A 17,375-nucleotide genomic window follows, 5' to 3' on the forward strand; every position below is an offset into this window, starting at 1 on the left:
ATCTACTTCCGTAGTGATACTGCCTCGGAAACCCAAGGAGGGGTCGCTATGAGTCGGGTCTGACTTGACGGCACATAACAACAACAACAACAACAGCATTTATTTAGCAGTTACTATGTAGGAAGCACTCTCATAAAATTTACATGTGGTATCTCCTGGTCAAGAAGTCCTGGTAGCACAGTGGGTAACAGCTCAGCTGCTAACTGAAAGGTTGGTGGTTCAAATGCACCAGCTGTTCTGTGGGAGAAAGAGGTGGCAGTCTGCTTTCCTAATGATTACAGCCTTGGAAACTCTATGGGGCAATTCTACTCTCTCTTATAAGATTGCTATGAGTAGGAATTGATTCAATGGCAATGGGTTTCCTTTTGCTTTATTTTTCCCCACAATAACTATTAGTGCCTTTTTTAGAATGAAATTCAGTCCTTCTCTTAGATATTCAAGATCTTTGCTTATATACTCAATATTTTTCAAAAATATCTTTTCCTCAAGTTACAGGCCATTTATGCACTCCATCTATTTTACGTTGCTATCAATGGCATTTGAGCATAGCAGCTAACCTCTTAAAACTGACTTTCTATTTTGAAAATGACTTGAGAGAGACCTTCTTTTTTGTGTTTAATTACATTGGCTTTTTCCACTACCACCACCTTTGACCCCTCAAGGAGGCTTCAGAATGAACTGTGAGCAATGTTGTTTCTGTTTTATTGCCACTAGAACCTTCTCTGTGCCGTGTTTCCATTTTGAAAAGAACAGTCTTCTCAATTTTACTGTTTAACAATCATGAAAATACTTTTGCTTCATTCATGCTTTCTGGGATTTTACATCTGTGCCTTACGTTACACTCCCAATGTGACATTGAGAGTACACAGTGTTTTATAATCTGAGCTTTTTCTTTCAGTTCCAAAAGATGTGCTTCTTCCCCATAAACAAGATCCTGAGGTCTCTCAGAGTGAACCTGGTAAATGAATTATTTTATTCTCCCAGCTAAGAAGTGTAGGTTTTAAAAAATAATCTTGAGATAAATATATTTTTTAATGGTTGTAATGCAGAAGAGGTTAGGAGAAAATTATGGATATATAATGTATATTTCTTTGGTGGGGTTTAATCATAAAATCTGGTTGAAATATTTTTTTTTCTGATTAATATGTGGGGAGTAGTACATAATTTGTTCATTTTCCCTGGAAGTATGTTTGTCAGATGAAAGATTATGCTGTAATTATAAGAAATAATTATTAACTAAGCTAACCATTTTCACCTTTAAAGAAAAAAAAAAAGTGTATGTAGCCAGTCACCTGTCATTACAGTTGTGGGTATACTTTTAAGTACAAAGTTTGGATACTACTCAAAAATTGTCCTCAGAGTGACAGTGAATGAGAATTTAAAAGTTTCAGCTAAACTAAATTGTTATCTGACATATAGAATTTTCTCACATCTATAGTGGTTGTCAGAGAGTGCATAAATGTTCAAATAGATACTTCTAAAAGTACAGAAACTATTTTAACCTCACCAAGTAGTAATTCTCATAAATGTCTTTCTTTGGTTTGCTTTTGGCATAGTTCTGCAACCTGTTACTTTTAGAATTGATCAACCAAAGACAACAATAGGTAATGATTTTCCCATATTAACCACATCTAATTTTTTGTTCCCTTTGCAACAATCCAGATTGTAAGTCTTTCTCAATGATCATGTTGAAACATCATCTCGTCTCAATCCATCTCATCATTTCATTCTTATTTAGCATCTTTTCTCTTTCTTACTTGTTCCTAAAGAGTTGGCACTGAGTCATTATTATTATTAATCTTTCCAAAGTAGAAAAGCAATGGTTCACAGTTATAAAGGCTTTGCTCTGAAGACCAGCTTGACATAGCTCATCACTGAATCTATCCTCACCTACCTCATTTTAGTAACATGTTCAAACTGATTCCACCTGATTCATGCCCATCTAGTTAACATTTTCTGCCACTTCAATGGTTCCCGTACTCTCATGTTAACCACAAAAAAAAAAAAAAAGAAAGAAAGAAAAACTGCCATTGAGTTGATTCTGACTCATAACAGAGTCAGTATCTTTGGGTTTCTGAGGTGGTAAATTTTTATGGAAGTAGATTGCCCAGTCTTCCTTCCACAGAGTGGCTGGTGGCTTTGAATCACCAACCTTCTGGTTAACAGTCAAATGCCTTAAAGATGCTACAAGTAGTTCATTATTAATCTTGGTTAAAATACTCAAATCTGCCAATAATTTATATTTAAAAATAAACTTGAGCAGACTCAAGATTAACCCACACTGATGTTATTCTCACTCATTTTGCACTCCAGTATGCTGTCCTAGGTGGGAGAGATGAGCAAATTCTGAAGTTAACACACCAGGAATGTGTGTAACTCACACTACATCTTGACAGCGTATCCTCACAGAGTGTGTCAACAATAGCATGCCATTTATTATGTATACTGGTAGGAAAAAAGTTGAGAACCATTATCCTGACATTCCCATAGTCATTGTCCTATCATTTCTGTGCACGCTCTCTTCTCCATGACTCATTTCATGTTGTTTTGTTTTGTTTTCTATTTCAAATGGAGGTATCTTGTGAAATACTGATCTGGCCTGGTGCTGGCTTTTGAATGTAACAATTTACAACCTTGGCACTTTTCTTTTGCAGCTCCTTTAGAGACACGGGGAATCCCTTTTATACCTATAATTTCACCTAGTCCCAGTCAAGAGGAACTACAAACCACTCAGGGTAAATTTTTGTTTTGTTATTTCAGTCCAATGTGGGACTTTTAGGGACCTATTAATGATTGCCCTTAAAACAGCCATATATATGTACATTGTGTTCAAGAGTTGTTTCCAAACAAGAGAGAGTCTCTTTTTCTCATTATAAGAAATATGCATATTACTTGATTCTTTTGCATTATCTGTATATTTGTTCTAAGATTCATGCTGTTTTTCAGTATAAGATGAGAATGTTTTAAAGTAGATTGACAAAATCCTAAGTAACCTAAAAGGAAAATTTTCCTAAAGTACATAAATGCTGTGTTTTCTATTGCTTTTGAATTGCATTTGCGGTTATAACTGCATGGGGGGGGGCGGGGATCAGCTATCTAATACTTACTGAGCCCTAAGCATCATGTTAAGCAATGGGAATTTAGGAAAAAAAAAAAAAAAAAATTGTTAAAGGTGAGGCCTTTATCCTGAACAGCTCACTATGGTGACAAGAGTCAGTGGCAATCATGCCTCCCTCTGTCTCAGCCAATGTCCTACATGTATTTTTTGTTTAAGCCACATAACATTTCTATGAGATAGGCTCTTTTACTTGCCCCATTTTACAGATTGGGAAACTGCAGTATAAAGACATTTAAAAATTGGGCCAAGATCAGAGTCAGGATTGGAAGTCACATACTGTTATCACAGTGTCTAAGATCAACCCACATTATACAAGGCAGTGAGTGTGATAAAGAAAAGAGCCATATGCTGAGCAAGCAAACTACATGGGGCATCAAGGAAGTCTTCACAGTGGAGGTGACATTTGCCCTAGGTCTTTAAGTTAGAGTGAGACAAAGATATGAAAGGTCTTTCAGATTAAAGGCGCAGAATAGAAAAGAGGGTTGGGACCAGCACAGACAATAGCAGCTAGACTCATGTGATGAGCTTGTGGGTTGTCTGGAGAAACAAGGATGAATGAGTCTGGAAGAAGGGTTGGATGAGCTTGTCATGCTTGTGAGGAGTTTGGCAGGAACATATTCACTGTGTGGAAAACCTCAGTTTGCCTGACTCTTGGCTGAAAATGCACTGGAAAACAAAGGTTCCAGGCTTGTATTTGTTGGCTCCTCTGCCCTGTCTATGCTATATCCCACATGGCTATGTTTAAATCAGGACCCATACTTTTCTCCTTTCATTCCTTTTCCAATAAAGTCATCCTTTGCATGTGTCTACTGAAATGATGTTATTGATCACATTTTAAGACGAAATGCTTTTCTAGAGAAAAAAATTGAGTGTGCAAACTCACCTTAATTAATGAGTAGTTAATGTTCCTCTAGTCTAGCCTAGACCTGCAAAGTCAATACCACCCATGTACTTAAAAAAGTAAAAAATGGGTGGTTAAAAGTACTTTTCAAGAAACTATATATAATACGTATCTAACTTCCACTCTGTTTTTTAAATATCTCTTGATTTATAGAAGCAAGAATCATCACCTGTCAACTGTCACAAGTAACTCTCTTGTGAGCAGAATCAAGAGAATAAAAGCAGGGCAGAAAACTATTTCAGTGTATTAGTTGCACCAAGTACTTGCATCCAGTGTGTGGCAAAGTGAATGATGCAATTTTCTATATCTGTATGATGTAATGATTGCAGGATAATATAGAGATGGAAGTATTAGCCTACCCTTTTTTTTTTTTTTTTTGGTCAGGGGAAACATCTCCTTATGTCAACAATATAAACATAGATTTTCACATGAGGAAAATAGAAGAATATTTATTCTTGTGTGGTATAAAGGAGCTCTGGTGGAATAGTGCCTAAGGCACTGACTGCTAACCAGAAGGCTTCAGATTCAAACCCACCAGCCACTCCTCAGAAGGAAGGCTGGGTAATCTACTTCAATAAAGATTTACTACCCGGGAAACCCAATAGGTGTAGCTATGAGTCGGAATCGACTCGATGGCAGTAGGTTTGTTTTTTTTGGTTTTGGTGTGGTGTAAATATACCTCTTTTCATATGATGTTTCCTTCTAACTCATCTAAATTATCTGTGAAATTTTTGGACTAGGGAAGAGAAATTAAGATAATATATAAAGACAGTTTAGAGGCATTTGTATAGGAATAGCACAAAAGATATTAGAAGATCCTATTTGTTGTTGTTAGGTGCTATCAAGTCACCCTATGTACAACAGAACGAAACAATGCCCAGTCCTGCACCATCCTCAAAGTTGTTCCTATGTTTGAGTCCATCGTTGTAGCCACTGGGCCAATCAATTTTGTTGAGGGTCTTATCCTTTATGACGGACCCTCTAAGTTACCAAGCATGATGTCCTTCTGCAGGGACTGATCCCTCCTGATAACATGTCCAAAGTACATGAGATGAATGAAGTCTCACCATCCTCCCTGCTAAGGATGTTTGATTTCTTGACTGCTGCTTCCAGGGATTTTGATTATGGATCCAAGTAAAATGAAATCATTGACAACTTCAATCTTTTCCCCATTTATCATGATGCTGCTTATTGGTCCACTTGTGAGGATTTTTATTTTCTTTATGTTGAGGTATAATCCATGCTGAAGGCTGTAATACCTGATCTTCATCAGTAAGTGTTTCTAGTCCTCTTCACTTTCAGCAAGCAAGGTTGTGTCATCTGCATATCGCAGGTTGTTAATGACTGTTCCTCCAATCCTGATGTCGTGTTCTTCTTCATATAGTCCAGCTTCTCAGATTATTTGCTCAGCATATAGACTGAATAAGTATGGTGAAAGGATATAACCCTGACACATCCCATCCCTAATTTTAAACCATGCAGTATCCCTTTCCTTCTGTTTGAACAACTGCCTCTTGATCTCTATACAGTTCTGCATGAGACAATGAGATCCTTATAATAATAATTAAGATGATAGTGTAAGAAGACAGCAAATATAATAGATATATAATTAAAAGTCATAATATTTCACATATTTAAAAGCATTTTATCCTTTTAGCACTGCATATGAATATGATTTTTTGGCATGTTTGTAAAGATAACTATGTTAAAACAAACCATCTTGCTGTGTTTTCCCCAACAGAAACAGACCAATCCACCCAAGAGCACTTCACAACTAAGATTCCACGAACAACTGAATCAGCAAAGACAACTCAGGGTAATACTACTTCCCTACCTCTGAACAGTAACTTTTCCTTATTTGTTTTTAATCTGGAAAGAAATTTTCTTTTCAGCACATAATTTCTGCCTAACCAATGAGCTGACTTTTTTAATTTCCTAAGTGCAGCACATCAGTGTTAGAACTTTGCTGTTGAATGTATTGTTGACTGCTGAATACTGATAACCAAAAATGAAAGCTCCCATTTCTTTTCTTGCTTGACTTTCATCTGCCTCATTCATTTAACATCTGATAAATGAGATTTTCATTATTGTTCTTCTTCTTCTTCCCATCCTCCTCCTCTCCCTCTCCTTTTTCTCCTTCCCTTGTTTCCTCTGTCCTATCACCTCTCTCTACTGGACAGAACACATTGATATTGTGGTCTTGGAGTTCCTGGGTGCAGCAAATGGTTAATGTGCTAGGCTGCTGACCAAAAGGTCAGAGTTCAAACCCACCCAGAGGTGCCTTGGAAGAAAGGCTTAAAGATCTGCTTTCAAAAAATTAGCCATTGAAAACCCTGGACAGCACAATTTTACTCTGACACGTATGAGGTCACCATGACTCTGAGTTCACTCTGGTTATTGGGGCCAAGAAAAGAAACTATTAAGAAAACTGATTTTGTTTGTTTTTGATCCCTTAATATTTGAAGTGGGAGGTTTTCTCTGGGACTTCCTACTTTCATTTCTACTTTAGGGTTCCCTAATTTTTGGAATGTGAACTTACCCACATGTAGCCATATCTCATCTTTGTGCTCTCAGAAGTTTTTCCTTTTTATGTTTTTCTATCAAACATGGGTTAAAACATTCATAATATCCATCCAAGTGTCCGTGGAGAACTATTCTTTTTGCTGCATTATACAAAGAGAACCAGAAGGTTGGCGGTTCAAACCCACCCACTGCTCTGCAGTAGGAAGATGGAGCAATCTACTCCTGTAAATACTTACAGCCTTGGAAATCCGATGGGGGTTGTTATGAGTCAGAATCAATTCTATGGCAGTGAGTTTGGTTTTTTTGGTTTCAGTGCAAGAAAAGGCTCAAAGCCATTTCCATGATTTAAGGGCTGCACATGCAGCAAGTTAAAGTGATTGTGGTTAAGAATTTGTTGTGAGTAGGAGTTTGTTCAATTGTTTCAAAATGAGGAAAAATTTACATAACATTTAAGAGGAAGAAAGAAAAAAAACTCACTGCCCTGCAGTGGATTCATAGCAACCCCTCCTTGGGTTTCCAAGGCAGTATCTCTAGTGGTGTAGTGCCTAAGGCATTTGACTGCTAACCAGAAGCCTGGTGATTCAAACCTACCAGCCACTCCTCAGAAGGAAGATTAGGCAATCTACTTCTGTAGTGATACAGCCTCCGAAACCCAAGGAGGGGTGGCTATGAGTTGGATCGACTCAACAGCAGGGAGTTAGAGTTAGTTGAGTTAGCTATCTCTATGGAAGTAGATTTCCCAACCCGGTCTTCCTTTCAAGGAGTGGCTGGTGGGTTTGAACCGCCAGCCTTCTGGTTAGCAGTCAAATGCATTAGGCACTACACCACTAGAGTTCCTTAACATTTAAGGGCAAGTACAAATTGTCCATAGACTGATGTTTGTAATCTGAGGACTTACTATAATGTATTTTACTTTATTTTCTTCTTATATGCTAAGGATCCTTAGCTTAAGCTGAGCCTAAATTGTGTTACCCTAGGATTCATACTTCTCTGGGCTTGTGCCAAAATCTTAGAGCCCTTGTGGTGCAGTGGTTAAAAGATGTGTCAGCCTGCTTCTGTATAGGTTACAATATTGGAAATCCTTTGGGGCAGTTCTACTCCGTCCTATAAGGTCGCTATAAGTTAGAATTGAGTCAGTGGTGATAGGTGTTTTTTTCTGTTTTGTTTTGTTTTTCTTGCCAGAATATTCAGATCTTTAAATCTATCTGTATGAGATGGCAAAGGACATCCTGGGAAATAATGCATTTTAAGGGATGCTAGGATCATCTACAATTTGGTCCATTCCCATATACCGACTTGGGAGCAGAGGGTCAACGTTGAGAAAGGCATTCTGTGTCACTTGGTCTACTCTCCAGCCCAACCCTCATCAAGTGTGTTTAAGCACTGAGGAGAGGGAGTCAATGCACTGTTTGTTTTGTTGCTTTAATATCAGTCATTGTAAGCACAAGCCAGTCTACCACAGTCCTCTCAATCTTCGTGTACTTACTCCATGTATGTACAACCATCCATGGGGCTTTTTGTTCTCTTAGGTCCTCAGCTATGAGGCCCAAACGCTCCAAGAAAATTTTGTACCTAGATTACTGATCACATTTTGAGCCTGTAAGTAGAATTTCCAACATCTTTTCTCAGTGGCACCCTTGCTCTTGTTTCTTCCAAGACAATCTCCCTGCAAGGCACTACAACTGAAACGCTGAAGTGTTCAAGCTCCTCTTGCTTGACTTCTGATCTCAACTCATAAGAGAAATCCATTTAGCCAGAGGCATTCAAGGATGTATTGATTATTACTTTCAGCTCTCTGGCCCCTAATCCACACAGGAGAGCTCTGTCCTCCTTCCCTTTTCCCTTTTCGTACAGTAAGCAAAATGTGCAGGTCTTTCAGGATGTTCCTCCTGTAATGCCTGTGTTGTTTGTGGGTTGTTTTTTTTTTTTTTTTTGATGTTGTCTTCACATAGTATTTTTAAAAATGGATTTTTTTATAGATATTTAAATATGAATTCATCTTTTTTAATTATTCATAAAATGAATAATTTGAATAATAAATAAAATGAATAATTTACTTGTCACCAAAAACTTGTTGTTGTTGTTATGTGCCGTTGAGTCGGCCCCGACTCATAGCGACCCCTCCTTGGGTTTCCGAGGCAGTATCACTACGGAAGTAGGATTGCCCAACCTTCCTTCCGAGGAGTGGCTGGTGGGTTTGAACCGCCAGGCTTCTCGTTACCAGTCAAGTGCTTTAGCCACTATGCTACCAGAGCTCCCCACCAAAAACTATGTAGTGATAATATTTACTTAATTATATTGTCACTAAGCTCCATCTTTTTTATTATTTAATTTTAAAACTGAAACCCTAGGGCAGTTTTCTCAAGAGCATATGTTTGGTGGTGATGAGCTGTATGAGTAACTAAGAGCTTAAATATAAATTATGCTTCAGCTCTTTTATAAAGTGTTTATTCTAGATTATAGTAAATTCTGTGGAAAAATCTAAAGCAAGAACTTTGATCCTGTGCCTTTGAAGTCTTTAATGTAATGCTGTTTATTTCTGTGCTTTTCTCAGAGTTTTTCTTTTTAAGAAACTGATTTGTTTTATTTTGTTGTTTCAAAAACCTCTTTTTTTGTACAAAGTTTAAAAATCCATGTGAATAGGAAAAACCTAATAAGAACCATGATCCTTGTTGTTTTGTTTTGTTTTGTTTTGTTTTAAACTAAAAGCAATCTAACATTGAAAGGAATTTAAATGAGAATCTGGAATAGATTAAATTGACAGAGACCCCTATCACCCTCCAGGAAAACATTTGCACATTCTCGTCATGAATTTTTAAGTCTATGAGAATTAATTTTTTTATAACATCAGTTATAACCAGTCCACTCTGGTTATTGTATTTTGTAAGTGGCATCTAACCCTACAGAAAATGTCAGTATAAGTCTGCTGTTTTTGGCCAGAAGTTTTCTGCACATCACAGTCTTTACATGGGGAGCTTATAAATGAGCTACATTATGACCTATTTTACAGGTGTAGTTTTTTTAACTTGGTAGGCACGGGTGTTGCTGATTTATGGTTATACAAATAACCACTCAAGTGTCTGAAGAAAACCATTGAAATAAAGTAATCTACTTACATCATTCGTAAGAAAATACATTTTACCAGTTAATGCATTACGAAGAAAGTTAGTGGCAGGAGGCAATGTGATGTGTTGAGGGAGGCAGAGAAGAGCAGAGATGGGATGGATAGATTTCAGGATGATTGCATGCTTTAAAACTAGAAGCAAAAATATCTCAGCAGTTTCTCAAGAATTTGCATGTTTACAATGACCATTCATTTACTTATTCATTCAACAAGTCTTCATTGGGAGTCTTCATTGGCATTCATGGTGCCAGTCATTGACAGGCCCCGGATAACAGAGCAGAAAGTAACACAGTAGAGTGATGATCTCAGAGCTTGTCTAGGGTTCTTGCTCCATGCTTGCCTTCCCTTGATGACAGGGCACCTGATGTCATTTTCTATCATTCCTAAAGCTTTACAGCACTGATTAAGTGTGTTTATTCATTTCAAAGTTTATGAGCAGAGATAATTTTATTGAGACCATATCTTTCTACTCTTTTCATTTTGCCTACCTAAAATTATTTCTCTTTTTGCCTTTGAGGTTGCTTGTTTTATTTGGCCAAATATTGTTCCACAGTGTCTCTTAATTGACAGATGTAGATGAATGGATGGATGGATAGATGGATGTTGGGGTGGGTGAGTGGAGAAACCAAACCAAACTCACTGCCATTGAGTTGATTCTGACTCATAGAGACGCCTTTTGGATTTCCCAGGCAGTAAATCTTTATGGAAGTAGATTTCCCAGTCTTCCTTCTGCAGAGTGTCTGATGGATTTGAATAGCCAACCTTCTGGTTAGCAGTCATATGCCTTAGGTACTACACCACTGGATAGATGGATATATGTTTACCATGTTAAGCCACCATCTGGAAAAATTAATGCCCTTGAAAAACATGGACTAAATGCTGGTTAATCTTTAACACATATTACAAATTGCCTATCTCAGTCTGCCTATGTGCATTTTTATTTCCAGTCATGAATATTTTCACTCATTTTATTTTCCTTTAGCAGAGTGTTATAAAGCAAAATTGAAAGTATCAGAGCTTTCCTTCTATTTCGATGCACAGTATATGAGCTGTTGGACCCCAGAATGTTCAAGTCTTCATTTGGTGAGTTTTGGCATCTCAATTACTAAATATGAAGTATTTCCTCTGTTTCAGCACCACACAGATTGTACACTACTCCTGTGAGGCCCAGAACAACTGACAAATCACATTTCAAACCTGGTAAGTTGTTTCATTTTCTCAACATAAGTAACCAGCAAGTCTAGGGAAGTTATAACATGCATTCAAACAGCATGTATTCAAAATGCAGCAAAGGAGAATATGTATCCTAATTGTAATAAAAGCCATACAGAAATTCTGAGGACTATAGAGACACTAATGAATCCAGGGAAGTGATAGGATTTTATGGTAATTTTTCAAGATCGTCAGATTCAGAAACCTCTATGGAACTTTATCAAAGGAAATTGGGGATTTAAAAGTATTTTTTAAATAGTGTTTATGTGTAAGTCATGCACACATGTGTAATTTCAATTTTCCATGACAATTCTAATGATAGCGTAGAATTAGCTGTGACATGATACTTCCTGTTGTTAGATGCTGTCTCATAGTGACCCCATGTACAGCGGAACCAAACACTGCCCAGCCCTGTGCCGTCCTCACAATCACCACTCTGTCTGAGCCCATTGTTGAGCCACATCTCATTGAGTCTTCCTTTTTTATGTTGACCTTCTACTTTACCAAGCATGATATCTTTCTCCAGGAACTGACCTCTCCTGATAACAGGTCCAAGGTACATGAGACAAAGTCTCACCATCCTCCCTTCTAAGGAGGATTCTGGCTGTACTTGGGAGACAGATTTGTTCATTTTTCTGGCAATTTGTGGTATATTTAACATTCTTTGCCAACACCATAATTCAAAAACATCAATTCTTTTTTGGTGTTCCTTATTCATTGTCCAGATTCCATATGCATAGGAAGCAATTGAAAATACCATGATTTGGGTTAAGTACACTTTAGCCCTCAAAGTGACATCTTTGCTTTTGAGTACTTTATTTATTTATTTATATTGTGCTTTAGGTGCAAGTTTACAGATCCCAGTTTGTTTTACATTCAATGTTACATGTACGTTTAGTTTCACTCCCCATTTACCATCCCCAACCCTAACCCAGTCTCCTCCCCTCCCTGCCCAGTACCCCCACACACACATGCACCTCATAGTTATGACTCCTGTGTGTCCTGCATTTCCTCAGTGGGAATGTTGCCCCTCTGGTGCCCCATGGTTGATTGCTTCAAGGGATTCATTTCAATAGAGTATATGGGTGCATCACTCTGGTTTGAGTGGTCTGCCTGTACATCTTGTTTACTATTGGGGTGAGAGCCAGCCCCTGGGAATGAGTTTTATTGCAGGCCCAGGATGTATCCCAGGGCCATAGTATTGGGGGTCTCACCAGACTCCATCTGACCAGTAATTCTGGTCATTTTTGAGTTTTTGGATTTTGTTGCACTTTTTTCCTCTCACTCTATCCAGGATCTCCAGATTTGATCCTTTCCTGAGTGGTTGACATTGCTAGCCAGGCACCATCTAGTTCTGGTCTCCATCGTGTCCTAGGGCTGATTGCTTCCAAATGCCTTTGTTTTTTTTTTTTTTTTTTTTTTTTTTTTGCACTCTTCTTTGCTTCCAATGATAGGAAATCATTAGCTGCATCTTAGATGGCTGCTTGAAAGCTTTTAAGACCACAGTCACTACTCACCACTGTAGGATGTGGAACAAGACTTTTATGTATTTTGTTGTACCAATTGAGTCTGGTGTCCCCCGATACTATGGTCCTGAGTCAGTAGATCTGTTGAATCTCTCTGCCACAGTGTCTGGCTGTCTGTGAAGGATTACTCTATGTCTGTCTTCTGTTGTTTCTGTAAGGATCGCAGGTATTTTGTATCACTGGTATCCGTGCAAGATTAGCCTCTGCTGAATCTATTCTTTGTCTAGAGTATACTCCTATTCACTGACCCCTGTCTAATCTTCTCAGATGTTTATGTGTTTATCTGTAGCCTGGTGTTTGATGTTAATGGTAATGTAGTATTATGGATATACTGGTTGGTATTAACATCTGTCGTCTATCTCTTATGAGCACAATTCAGTGTCCTCCCTTTTCCTAATGTTATCATGGTGGTTTCAGACTCCTTCTATACATCCCTCCCCTTACCCACATCAACATGTGGACCCCAACTAGCCTGAAATTAATCCCTCCCCTTCCCTCCCCACCCCAGTAACCTACAAAGTGAGTTCCCGTTCTTAAGCAAACCCTGATTTTGAGTACTTTAAAGAGGTCTTTTTTGGCAGATTAGTCCAATGCAGTGTATCTTTTGTTTATTGATTGTGGATCCAAGTAAAATGAAATTTTTGAAAATTCCAATTTTTTCTGTATTATCATGATGTTGCTTATTGGTCCAGTTGTGAGGATTTTTTGTTTTCTTTATTTTGAGGTGTAATCCATACTGATACCTGTAGTCTTTGATCTTCCTCAGTAAGTTCTTCAAGTCCTCTTCGTTTTCAGCCAGCAAAGTTATGCCATCTGCATATTGCAGGTTGTTAATGAATCTTCCTCTAATCCTGATGCCATGTCCTTCATATAGTCCAGTTTCTCAGATTATTAGCTCAACATACAACATACTTCTTATTATCAATTATTATTTATCTTTTAAGAAAAGACAGTCTCTTGCAATATAAAAAGGCTCTTGCTCTGAGAAAATATTTTTATTTGATTCTCACACAGGTAAAACACATTATACAGGTTGTAAACAGCAAAAATAAATAATTATACATTGGGAAATATTTTAACTTTACTTAAATTCTACAAAGAATGTAGGAGCTCTTTCACTGGAGGTTGTTTAAGGAAATCTTTACTTGGAGGGGTGGATTTGGTTCATGTAAATTGCTCCTACACTAAAATACAAGGAGGACTGAAGACTGTTTGTTTGTTTGTTTTTCTGTCCTTTTTTTTTTTTTTTTTTTTTTTTGCTGTGATTCTAAGAAGTCTTTTTAAAATTCTAAATGATAGAACTGGCTTATAAAGCATGTTCTTGGTGAACATCTGTCTATATACATAGAAGAAAGAATAAATTGTTTTTTATATCCTTTGCTTTATGGAGAGGAGTTCTGGTAGCATAGTGCTTAAAGCACTTAACTGCTAATCAGAAGGCTGGTGGTTCAAACCCACCAGCCACTCCTTGGAAGGAAGATGGGGCAATCTACTTCTGTAGTGATACTGCCTTGGAAACCCAAGGACAGGTCACTATGAGTCTAGTCCAACTCGATGGCACATAACAACAAGAAAAACTTTATGGAGAGCCCATTTTTTTTTTTTTTTTTTTGCAATAATCAGATGGTAATTATAGACAGAGATCTCTTATAAACAAATATATTGCTATGTGATTTTTGTATCATGATAGCTGTTGAAAACTTAGTGTGTTATATTAAACACTTTTCCAAAAATAATGAAATGATGACAAAAATGGCTAACATTGATTATCTGTCATGTGCCCAGTGAGGTTCAGTTGAGGAAGTTAAGGCACAGGTTGGAGCTAGAAAGTAGATTCAAATCCAGTCTGTCTCCAGAACTTGGCACTCTCACTCAAAATATACTTTATGTTTTTATTGAAAGTATATTCTAAATGGAGGATAAAACACATGACTTCTTAAAGTTCTAGGTACTTCTGTGGCTCTCTACAGAGTAGAAGATAAATTAAAATAGTTTCAACATAGTTCTCTGTTCAGTAAATTGACTTGCCCCATAATTATCCTGTGGTAGCATCAATAACTAGAAATTCCTGCAAAAAGACCACCACATTACAAGTTATGAATTAAAGTCTTGACAAATACACTTCAGGTTTTGGTTTCTCATTAAGCATATATAGTCCTGATATTTCTTCAGTTCCATCTTAGAGGGCATCTAATGGTTATAAATGAACCAAGATATTGCCCACTTAGAATTATAAATTCCCTTGCCAATTATCTTTTCAAGTTAAATATTGAAGCCCAGTATTGACTCAGTGTGCAAATTCAGGTCTCTATTCCCAAATTCAAGTCTGTGAATTTTATAGAATTGTGGTTTCCATATTCTGAACAATATTTTTTGGTAAGCCATCTTTTTGTTTTGTTTTGTTTTAATTCCCAGAAAATGACTTGCCATTCTCTGTGAAGTTTTTTTTTTTTGGTCCCTTGGCTGCAAAGTTTTAATGAGAAAATATTTGAATTATTTATTTCCCATTTTATTATAGTTATGAATAGGACAACTGCAAAACCTAGACCCAAACCCATTGGAATACCCAAAGAGAATGGAGTGAAAAAGAATGGAGTGAAAACAGGTAATGTTCACAAATTTATTTCCTTTTGGTCCTATCAAAGCTATAAATGTAATTAATTAGTCTCTATAATTCTGTTGAAGTTATACTTCTATTTCTTTTTCAGCAATTGTGGAAGTTCTAAGTATACTGTAATTAAAATGGTATCTCATGCCAATATAAAAACTTCAAATGGTTATGGATATATTAAAAAAGAATTTTTTACTTTTCATAACCCAGTCTACTATATTAACTACCACATACAACCTTGATTTTTTCAAAAATCCTGATTGAATATAAATTATTGAACAAAAATAATCCAAATAGCTGTTTTCTCTAATCTCAAAACACTTACCATACAGAGGCTTGATCTTGAAACTAATTATTGGTTTTTAGTTGTAACATCACAAGGGCCATTACAGTTTTTTGCCCCCAAAGGACTGTACTTGGTAGCAATCTGCAATATGATGGTTAAACAAGAACAAATAAATTTAATCAGAGATATTAGTAATTAATCACCCAAGTTACAGCCTTACTAACATTCCCAAATCATGTACCTTAATTAAATCATCCAGTTAAATGTGTGGGATTAGGCATCACACAGATAAGTAGATAAGTAGGACCACTGGTCTGGTCAAAATGTAAACACCACACTCACCAAGTGGTAGTTATGAATCCTTTTAGCATGGGATTATACCTTTCCCTTGAAGTATATTTTAAATAGTATAAACCCTGTGCTTGCTGATGTAGGGGGGGAAAAAAGCATGAAAATTATAATTTGTTTTATATATATATTTTTTTTCTTCAACCCATGATGTTCTCTAATGAAAAAGAGATGTGAATAATGCTTGAAGTTATTTAGTCTAAAAATAATTTTGATTTGCTTTAGAATGTGGCTTTTATAGTTTTACTTGATTATTGCAGTGCCTGAAGTTCTAGGAATTCACTTCTCTTCAAACCAAATAATGAAGCCAATACTATAAATTCCTGACTCATGAAAAGCAAGAAAGTATTTCAGTTTCCACTTGTGCTCAGCTGCTCCTTTTATTCTTCTCAACTGTAGGATTAAGCATTGCATAGTTTTTCGGATTCACACAAACAATCTGTCCCTAAACAGAACTACTTTCTCTAAGATGCTTTGAAGAGGAAAATAGGTACAAATGTTTTTAATATTCAAAGTAACTCCCTGGAAGTTTTATGAGTAAAAATAACATAAAGTGTTTAGATATCAACAAAGCAAATGAAAGACCAAGAAAAGTAGCTATGATCAAACTTAAAAGCCATTAACCTTCAGATAATTAAGCGTCAATTCTCACTAGAAAAATGCTAATCATTTTAGGGGAAATAGAAGCACTATTAAATTTTAGCTTGTCAATTATATAAACATTTTCTCAATGCAACTTCTATAGAACACTGATATCTATAACCTTCCTGGGAAGATGAAGTCATCTTTGTAATAATAACTCATCCAATTTAGCTATGGAAGAATGATATATTAGGGCTTCTTGAATTTAATGAGCTAGTAAGCTGGGATAGACAGTACTATGCTCATTCACTCCCCTGTCCTTATTTCACCCCCAATCAAGACTTATTGAACCTATTCTGTGTTCTACTGTCTACTCATTGGGTACCCCCTTCAAGGCAGGACTTGCTGCCCAGTTGCAGAGTGTAAGAAGTCCAGCTATCAACTCCTTCAGGTCAGCCTCAGCTGAGAGAGTGTTTAAGGGAGTTCTGAGTGGCACATCTTCATCTCTACCATAATAATACATCACAATGAAGTGGGATTTGTCCCAGTAATGGAAGATTGGCTCAACATTTACACAAATCAGTGTAATTCCATAAGGCACTCTAGTGATGCAGTGCCTAAGGCATTTGATTGCTGACCAAAAGGTTGGTGAGTCAAACCCATCAGCTTCTCTGCAGAAGGAAGATGAAGCAATCTACTTCTGTAAAGATGTACTGCCTTGGAAACCCAATGGTGGTCACTATGAGTCAGAATGTACTTGATGGCAGTGTTTTTTTGTTTTTTTTGTTTTTGTTTTTTTTGTTTTAGTGTAATTCCATATTAACAGAATAAAGGAGAAAATTCATATGCTCTTCTAATAGAGGGGGAAAAATCTTAGAAAAAATACAAAATCTCTTTATGATGAAAACTCTCAACAAACTAGAAATAGAAGGAAATTCCTCAACCTGATATATAAAGTCATCTGTGAAAAACCTAGAGCCAGCCACAAACTTAATGGTGAAAGAGAATGATTCTCTCCTAAGATCAAGAACATTGAAAGGATTCCTATTCTCATCACTTATATTTAATATGGTAATAGAGAGTTGAGCCTGTGCAATAAGGCAAGAAAATAAATAAAAGACAGAAAACTTGGGAATCACAAATA

General features: G+C 36.8%; 1 protein-coding gene across 1 annotated transcript in view; it reads left to right on the forward strand.

Annotated features, from left to right (window-relative positions):
* The window catches only part of LOC103201149 (ABI family member 3 binding protein), a 430,073-nt gene that overhangs the window by 353,449 nt on the left and 59,249 nt on the right, over nt 1–17,375 (forward strand). The window contains 5 exon segments of the mRNA XM_042781643.1: nt 899–958; nt 2,655–2,735; nt 5,761–5,835; nt 10,801–10,866; nt 14,923–15,009. Coding sequence (XP_042637577.1) covers nt 899–958; nt 2,655–2,735; nt 5,761–5,835; nt 10,801–10,866; nt 14,923–15,009 — 369 coding nt within the window.

This window comes from Orycteropus afer, unplaced genomic scaffold, assembly GCF_000298275.1.
Source record: "Orycteropus afer afer isolate SDZICR_OR568_19922 unplaced genomic scaffold, OryAfe1.0 scaffold00143, whole genome shotgun sequence".
NCBI lineage: Eukaryota > Metazoa > Chordata > Mammalia > Tubulidentata > Orycteropodidae > Orycteropus > Orycteropus afer.